Genomic DNA, 9,604 nt, shown 5'->3' on the forward strand with positions numbered 1-9,604 from the left:
TAAATTGTTGATAAAATATAGCAAGCTGGAATCATGATCACCACAAATGGAAGAGCAACTTGGATGCACACGGCTATGAAAAATTGACGTTGTAGCTGTGTAGTTCGTTGTGATTGAGATTTGATTCCGAATATGAAGTTGACAGTTTTTGTAAAGAAAAAGAAGACTTGACTCCAAATAAACATAGTGAATAAGCCACTGCAGACAAAAATTAGATATTCATTTCCAAGCATAAAAAACTTAGAGTGATTGACTATTTTGAGTGGAAGGCAAGGAAGCTTTTTCAGAGCTATTTGTCTTGCAACTGACTGATCCGGCATATTGAGAAAAGATGGCACGAGTACGTTAAGTGTAATAACATAATTAATGAAATAATGTACTACTCGTTTGAATCTTCGACTATGTGTATCACAGTCCAAACGTACCAAATAGTTGTACCGATTTTCGAAGAACATAGTGACAGCTGGTCCATAAACTGAGAACGAAAACTATAGAAAATAAACCGAAATTCGGAAAACTTACGTAAAAACAATGTGAGTCCGATGTAACATTGGATCGATATGGGCATCCCAATAGATGAAAGTACTCCAATCGAATAACCAGAACAAATAGGGAATATTATTATTGGGAAAGCAAGTGTTGTTGTGTATATGTCATATAAAGCGAATCTGCAATTCATTCTTGAAAAACTGTGTTATAATTGAACTCACGTCAAATGCACTAACATCATAGGAATCTTCATTTTTCCCATTTAATTTGGGGTCTTCATAATGATTATGTAAGCTCCCAAAGTATGGAGCGGTACTTGAATAACAGATAAACTATGTAAAGCTAGTTCCAGAAATTCATCGGATTCGAAATAGTTGTTTCGATATGTGCAACTCATGCTCTGCAACTATACGATGAATGGTGAGATCGGAATGATAAACAGAAGAAAAAGTTGTTTTGCGTTCGTATATCTCATAAGAACAGAAAAACAAGATTTTATAGAAAAAAGTTCCTTATATCGTACATGGTGTCAGTCATTAAGAAAATATGATCTCATTTGTTTTTGTTTTTTTCCCTGTTTGATCGATGGATTTGTGCAGATCGGTCAGGCCGGACCTGACGAAGCCGGAATTATTCCAGTACTGGGAGTCTTGGAAACAAGCTATTATGAAAAACAATCAGGAATAAAAAAAATAATCTATACGGTGCGAGATTTGAAAGCAGTAAAGATCCTGTACAAAGAAGACCAAGTTCCTTGGGCTTGAAAGGTCAGAGAGGAAAAGGCACAACTCTTCCCGTTAGCCGATGCTAACTGTTTCTCAATAACCGACAAGCTTACTTATTTGGATTTTCTGCTTTCCTTAATTAGATATTTTATTCTTGTCGGAAATAAAACTAGATACTTCATTTCCATATTTTCTTTTATCATTTGTTAATCAATTATCTGTTTGCTACAAGAACAGAAACCGCCACGGTGGTGTGGTTACAATTATATTTTCTAATCGTTTCAAATGTTATCTCTGTGGCTCCAAAAGCTCAAATAATTCCATTATTCGAAGTACGTGTTCTGTAGTTTTGGAAAAAATGAAAAAAAAAACTTCCCTAAAACGTATACATGGTGATTCATTAAAGGAGGGCTGAAGTCATATTTTTTATTTCAGATTCTGATACTTCAGAAAATTCTGAGTAACCTTCATTGGAGCATATGCTAAAAATCGCTCTAAACGCTCTAAATTCACGTTTTCCCGGCTCCAACTGAGCTTTCGTGGAAGAGTTTTCCCACGCGAATTTTTGCCCCCGTGTAGTCCTCTCGGACAAAAATTATTTTTTAAAGTTCTCGATTCCTCGCTTTCTTGCTTTTTTCCACAAAATATCGTGTTTTTCTTCTTATTTAATGATATAAACTGAAAAAAAAACGAAACTTTGTTTAAAAAAACCCATGTTAGGACGTAAAAGATTTTTTGATTTCATCGGATTCAGAAAAAATAGAGGATTCCAAACGTGTTGTCAGTTTCCGGATTGATCCAAAAATGACGACTTATTCATTGTAACACCTAGAAGGGTGGTGTTGAGAAGGAGGTTTAGTTGCCGCAAGGCGACATAAACCGACTGGTAAAAATGAAGATTCGCATGGAAAACTACTTCCAAGCATACGAAACAAATGCAAATTGTAGTAAAAGTCATAATAAAGTATTTGTACGTTCCGAATATTTTTCGAATCCCAAAAAGGCTCAAAAATATTACAATGATTCAGAACAATGAGTTGATTAAAAAAGTTTTTGTTCTTTCAAAAAATTGGCTTTCCTCGGTTATATTTCTTCTTAAAACTATTTCTTGTCAAAGTTCTTCAGTTTGAACAAAAAAATTTAGGTAAGCTATTTTTTTCAAAAGAGCGCGTTTGCATAGGTTCACTTTGAATTATCGTGATCTATTGAAACTAGGTGAATAAAACTGGAAGGCATTTTCAAGACTGAACAGCGTTGATATTTTTTATTGCATCTTTATCACAGGCTTCCCAGTTCCGGAGAAGGAAAGACAAAAGAAAACAGTTTTCGTGTGAGCGAAAATAATGAAATAGGCTAGACTATGTGTATGTAAAGAATAGGAAATGTAGAGCATTTCCTGTCACGACCTAAATTGTGTACCACAGTCGATGCGTGTCCAACTTCCTCACCATCATCATCACCAAATCATAAGTGGGAGCCTTGTACTGTAACAAAACTTACGATATAGTCGAGTATGATGAGACGTCTAGACTGATACACTCCAGGAACATTTATTTCTGAGCACGTTTCATTCATTTTTCGTTCCCACATAATTTCTTGCTGGACATTGCGAGAGTCTCGCGAGACATGAATGACGTTTCATCCACATAAAGAAATTCAATTTTGACATTTTCTCCATTTTTTCATACAGATTTACACGAAACGATTGTTGAAAATAAAACAAAGTCGATATTGTTAGCAGAGTGCGGCGCCGGGTTTCGAGTAGCTTTACTCGAGCCCGGATTTCGGAACACGGGTCATCCGCGTACTCTATTCGGCGACCCGAAAAAAAACCGGGTGGGGTACCCAAGTAACAAGGAAATCAAAATTGACGGTTTTGTCCCATTTCCCGTCAGCGTGAAAATGAAACTGCAGGTTTTCATGATTTTTCTCTTTCATTCAAGTTTTACTCTCAAAAAACATGACATTTCCCATGTTTAAATGTTTTTGCAATCAATACTTTCCAATTTAAAAAATACCTATTCTCAAGAAAAAATTAAAAATTTTTATGAGTAAACAAAATCTTTTACAATTTTTACAAAATTGCTACCTGATCAAATCTTTATTACTCGACCAGGGTCGGGTTTTGCCCTACCCGAGTAATATCTGACCCGGACCGGGTACCGGCGGGTTCCCGGATACCCGGGCACCCGGGTATTTGTCAAAATGAAGGAGAATGTGATTGATTCACGATTAAAGGTCGCGAAAATAATACTTTTGATTTTTGAAATTTTTTTTAGTTTTCTCACAGAAAAAGAATTCACGTTCGTCTCGCGATATTCGAGAGTATGCCGAACTTTATGCTGAACAAAACGAGAAAGAACGAAACGAGAATATGCTGGATTCAGCTGGAATTCTCACAAAGTGCTAAAACTGATTCTCGCGAGACGACACTCTAGTGTGGAGGATTTTGGAGCGTCTTGAAACATATTTGTTTCACAGAATTAATCATTATCATACTAAGGCCAAGGCATTTGTAATGAAAAACAAGATCTCAATGGAAAAAAACTTCCCTAAAACGCAGACATGGTCATTAAGAAAATATTGTCTAATGAGATAGACGAACACAAAACAGCTTTTCATCTGTTATCATATCATTCATCGTATAGTTGCAGAGCATGAGTTGCACATATCGAAACAACTATTTCGAATCCGATGAATTTCTGGAACTTGCTTTGCATAGTTTGTTTGTTTTTGAAGTACCAATCCATACTTTGGGAGTTTACATAATCGTTATGAAGACCCCAAATGAAATGGGAAAAACTAAGTTTCCAATGCTGTTAATGCATTTGACGTGAGTTGAATTATAAAGCAGTTCTTCAGAAATGTATTCCAGATTTGCTTTAAATGACGTATATGTAGCAATATTTGCTCTCCCAAGACATGTATTCCCTATTTGTTCTGGTTATTCTATGGGAATACTTTCATCTATTGGGGTGCCCATATGGATCCAAGGTTACATCGGACTCACATTATTTTTTCGTAAGGTTTTGAATTCTATTTCATTCTCACAAGTTTTTGTTGTCAGTTTTCGGACCAGCAGTCACTGTGTTCTTCGAAAATCGGTACAACTATTTGGTACGTTTGGACTGCGATACTCATAGCCGCAGATTCAAACGAGCGGTTCATTATTTCATTAATTATTTCATTGCACTCAACGTGCTCATGCCATCTTTTCTCAATATGCCGGATCAGTCAGTTGCAAGACAAATAGCTCTGAAAAAACTTCCTTGTCTTCCACTCAAAATAGTCAACCACCCGACGTTCTTTATGCTTGGAAATGAACATCTAAACTTTGTCTGTACTGGTTTATTCGGCATCTTTATTTGGACTCAAATCTTCTTTTTCGTTGCGAAAACTGTCAAATTCATATTCCAAACAAAATCTCAATCACAACAAACTGCACAGCTTCAACGTAAATTCTTCAGAGCAGTATGCATCCAAATTGCTTTTCCATTTGTGGTGATCATGATCCCTGCTTGCTATATTTTATCAACAACTTACACTTATAATTTTGATATGGCTTTTACTAATTTTTCGCTGATTTCGATGAATTCGCACGGATTGTTTGCCACCATTATAATGCTTCATATTCACAAACCTTATCAAACTGAAACCTTGAATTTCAGAATTGAATGGTCCCAACCGCTAAGAATGGTCCCAACTCAAAATTTTAAAGTTTTTCAGCAAAACTAATTTTCACTCCCCTTTTTACCTAGGCGGGGTGGGCCACTCAAAAAATTTTTTTGGGGGATTCCGAATCAGTGTGCTGAAAGAGGGAAAAAGCTTACACAATGAGTGTGATTCTTGTGAGGGACCACTTTTCACCATTCTCTTAGGCTTAGGTTTCTTGGAAACTCGGAAAAAAATTGACAAATTAATAGTTTTTGTCAATTTTTTTCCCAAATTTCTAAGAAACCTAAGCCTAAGAAAAAGGTTAAGTAACAAAAAAGTTCTCTCCAACGTTTTCAGCCTCCCACCTTCAGCCAAAAATCAGCCGAAAAATTCGAAAATTTGAGTCAATTTTGAGGGACCATTCTTTGCGGTTGGAACCATTCTTTGCGGTTGGGACCATTCTTTGCGGTTGGGACCATTCAATTCTCAAAACTGTGTACCCAAAATTTTCGGACCATTCTTTGCGGTTGGGACCATTCTTTGCGGTTGGGACCGTTCTTTGCGGTTGACACCATTCTTTGCCTATTGAGCCAAAAATTCTACAAAAGTAATAAGGTGGCAGTGGTTCGAATTTCTCCCAGTGCAACTAATTCTTAATATAATGTTTTTCTGAATAAACCATGTTTCTTGCTATCATTGACTAGTTTCAGTATTATGCAACTCATTAGTTAGAAATCTTATTTTGCTGTTTTAATGAAATATACGAACACAAAAAATACTATTTCATATGTTATCATACCGATTTCGACCATAGATCTATATAGCCCCAGAAAGAGCTGTGCGGAAGTAAAGACGAAAGTAAGACAAATGTGGAATGGGCCGCTGAAACTCAGACATGGTTTTAATACCATTCCAAGGCTATTCACCTACTGTTTGCTTAGGTCACATAAAATTTTAAAAAACGATTATAACTTGCTTCAAAATGTTCGTAATGATCTCACTAAGCTTGCTCGGCACTGCGCATCAGGCTGTGCGGCAGCAACAAATTTCGCAACTCGGCAACTCGGCAACTAGCCAAATCATGCTTCGGCAACTTTCGGCAACAGTAGTATTAAAAAATATGACAAGAAACCACAAAGAGAATTCATGAAAACACGATAAATCCCCGAAATCAACTATTTTCCACGAATTTAATGTTTTTCGCCAAAAACAAGATTTTTTTCGAAGAAAAAGTCGATTACAGTACGTTAAAGGCGCATAGCGAGTTTTTTCCGCGAGTCTTGACCAGAAATAGTCTTTTCACTGTTCACGGGGTCTAGGGGTGAGTACTGAAAGTAATCACGCTCCGGTGAGATCAGCGAAAATTTTAGCGCGAAATTAAAATTAAATTTTTATTTTAAAAATGTTTTCATTTTGTTCAAAGAATTGATTTCGAAAAGAAGCGCGACGATCGAAAAACTGGCCAAAAATGCGGGAAAACAGGCATAAATCAGCTCAAAAAATCGTCGATTAAGATGCGTATCGAACTGCCAAGCTTAAGATCGAAGACCCTGTGACTGTAGTTTTTCTACAATCAATTTATGATTAATTTTTTTTACTTAAGTATTCGCTTAAAAGTTATGATTTTTTTTCAATCAAACTTGTCATTTAAAATAGATGATAAAATTTATAATCGTGACATTATCTTATTGAATAGTGGTCCAAAAATATTATATGAAGGAATCACGATGATTCAATCGTAACCTATGCAAACGCGCTTTGTTGAGACTACATTTTGGTAATATTATTTGACGCCTAAATTGCAATTTTTCAATATTTTTTGTTTCTTCAAAAAATTGTCCTTTCTCGATTATATTTCTCCTAAAACCTATTTTTTGTCAAAGTTTTTCAGTTTGAACAAAACAATTTAGGTAAGCGATTTTTCTCAAAAGAGCGCGTTTGCATAGGTTCACTTTGAATTATCGTGAGGAATGATACCCAGACGACGTCTTCCAATTTTTCAGTAGAGAAATTTCAGAAGACGTTACCCCTCTTTTTGGGGATGATAGTGCTTATTAGGGAAAAGGGTGCACTAAGTAGGAGGATGGCATTAGAGTATATTTATCCCGAATTTGTTTTTCATTTGCATTTGTTTTTCATTCACAAATTATTTTTAATTCTTAAATTATTTTGGCTCTATTCCAGTTTAGATGTCCTTTGAAAATTCGAAAGTCCGAAAAAACACTAGACGTCATTTAAACACTTAGACGTCTAAATGCTTTTTGGGACGTCTAAACATTTCCGAGAATTTTTGGGCCCACGAAATACACATGCTTCATATACAGATTTTTATACTTTCTACTACTTATTTGTCAAATTCAAACACAAAACAACTATTTCAGTATTATGGGAAGTGATAGGATAAAATAAACAGGAATTGGTTAAACTATGAGAAGAGGAATAAGAATACAGGAGAAGGAAACTGAAAAATAATAATTTTTCATGAAACTACAATTATATACATATTAAAATAAACAATTAAGAGTAAACGCGAAAATTAACAGCGACGAGAAGTGGAGCACCCCTTTGTTGATGATTGAAGATATTAATGAATTTTGTTCTTGTTTACCTGAAATTTGACAAAAATTGATAGAAAAAAAGAGTAGTGTCTTACCTGTTTGATCGACGAATTTGTATAGATTCTCTCACCTTCAGTTCAAAAAGGGGTATAAAATAGAAGGGCAATAAATGTTGCTCTTCTGCTATATACAATATATGCTAAACAAATACTTTATTACCAAACTACTGCGCTTACTAAGAGAGGGCGTGACAAAGTGAGAAGGGAATAACAAAGGTTAAATCAAGGGGAATAAAACAAGGTAGGGTCATGAGGATCGGCCTCGTATGAAATTGTTTCAATGTTTGAAAAAAAATTCGAATAATGTTTGGTCAAACTATTTATGGTCAAACTATTTAACAATGCCCAGCCCTGGTGTCAATTTCAGTATTTTTTTCCAGGTCCACTGGTACCAGATAAATAAAATGGTTGGGTTTTTATGCTCCAGAGGTAGTTATCGCCTTCAATACAACTAATTAACTTTGCATTATTGCCGTCAGTTCCATACTACCGTAAATGATTTCACTTCCGTCTTCACCTCTGCAAAGCTCTGTCTGCGACTATACGATGTATGGTCAGAGATGAATGATAACAGATGAAAGAGTTGTGTTGTGTTCGTATATCTCATTAAAACAGCAAAACAAGATTTCAATGAAAAAAAACTTCCTCAAAACAGAGACATTACGAAAGTATAACGTCACGTGGGGAGAAGAAAAACTGTCAATGAAAAGTGTGACGATGAGATTATTCATGAAAAGTTGTCGTGTATACACTTATTGAGTAACGGAATATATTCTAAAAAGAAAAAACAATACGAGATTGAGATGCGTATCATACTACAGAGTGTTACTGTTAAAGTTTCGTCTTTCAAACAAACCTTCTTCAGTTTTTAGACTAACCAACGAGTTGAAAAGACTGAACCGATGTTAATAGTAGAAAGAAAAAAGATTTATTCAGAAAAAACTCGGGTACGCGTTACACTGATAGACATCCGAACTACTGTCAACTTATTACTCTTGTAAAACCTCTAGATTCCCAAAACTTTCAACGTCGCCGTTCTATAAGGTTTGTGAATAAGAAGCATAATAATAGTGGCAAACAATCCGTGTGAAGTTGTCACTATCACCGAAACATTAGTAAAAGCCATATCATAATTATTAGTGTAAGTTGTTGATAAATTATAGCAAGCTGGAATCATGATCACCACAAATGGAAAAGCAATTTGGATGCATACTGCTCTGAAGAATTTACGTTGAAGCTGTGCAGTTTGTTGTGATTGAGCTTTTGTTCGGAATACGAAGTTGACTGTTTTCGCAACAAAAAAGATAATTTGAGTCCAAATAAAAATGCCGAATAACCCAGTACAGACAAAGTTTAGATCTTCATTTCCAATCATGAAAAACCTCGGGTGATTGACAATTTCGAGTGGAAGGCATGGAAGCTTTTTCAGAGCTATTTGTCTTGCAACTGACTGATCCGGCAAATTGAGAAAAGATGGCATGAGCACGTTGAGTGCAATGAAATAATTAATGAAATAATGAACCGCTCGTTTGAATCTGCGGCTATGAGTATCGCAGTCCAAACGTACCAAATAGTTGTACCGATTTTCGAAAAACATAGTGACGGCTGGTCCAAAAACTGACAAAAAAACTTGAGAAGAGAAACCGGAATTCGGAAAACTTACGAAAAAACATTGTGAGTCCGATGTAACCTTCGATCCATATGGGTACCCCAATAGATGAAAGTACTCCAGTCGAATAACCGGCACAAATTGTGAATACCATTCTTGGGAGAGCAAGTGTTGCTGCATATACGTCATTTGAAGCGAATCTGGAATACATTTCTGAAGAACTGCTTTATAATTCAACTCACATCAAATGCATTAACAGCATAGGAAACTTCACTTTTCCCATTTTATTTGGGGTCTTCATAATGATTATGTAAGCTCTAGAGTGTCGTCTCGCGAGAATCAGTTACAGCACTTTGCGAGAATTCCAGCTGAATCCAGCATATTCTCGTCTCGTTCTGTCTCGTTTTGTCCAGCATAAAGTTCAGCATATTCTCGTTCAGCATAGTTCAGCAAAGTTCAGTTCAGCAAAAGTTCAGTTACAGCATATTCCAGCACGTTTCATTTATTTTT

The 9,604-nt window shown here is 35.8% G+C and overlaps 1 protein-coding gene across 1 annotated transcript; it reads right to left on the reverse strand.

Annotated features, from left to right (window-relative positions):
• Positions 1 to 8,491: 8,491 nt before the first annotated feature.
• Positions 8,492 to 9,377, reverse strand: GCK72_020506 (uncharacterized protein; the record flags this gene model as incomplete). The annotated part of the gene is made up of 3 exons (XM_053733619.1): positions 8,492 to 9,102; positions 9,149 to 9,294; positions 9,337 to 9,377. 3 exons carry the CDS (start codon positions 9,375 to 9,377, stop codon positions 8,492 to 8,494), a joined length of 798 nt encoding a protein of 265 aa, XP_053582532.1.
• Positions 9,378 to 9,604: the final 227 nt, after the last annotated feature.

The sequence above is a fragment of the Caenorhabditis remanei genome, chromosome V (genome assembly GCF_010183535.1).
Source record: "Caenorhabditis remanei strain PX506 chromosome V, whole genome shotgun sequence".
In the NCBI taxonomy this organism is placed as follows: Eukaryota; Metazoa; Nematoda; class Chromadorea; order Rhabditida; family Rhabditidae; genus Caenorhabditis; species Caenorhabditis remanei.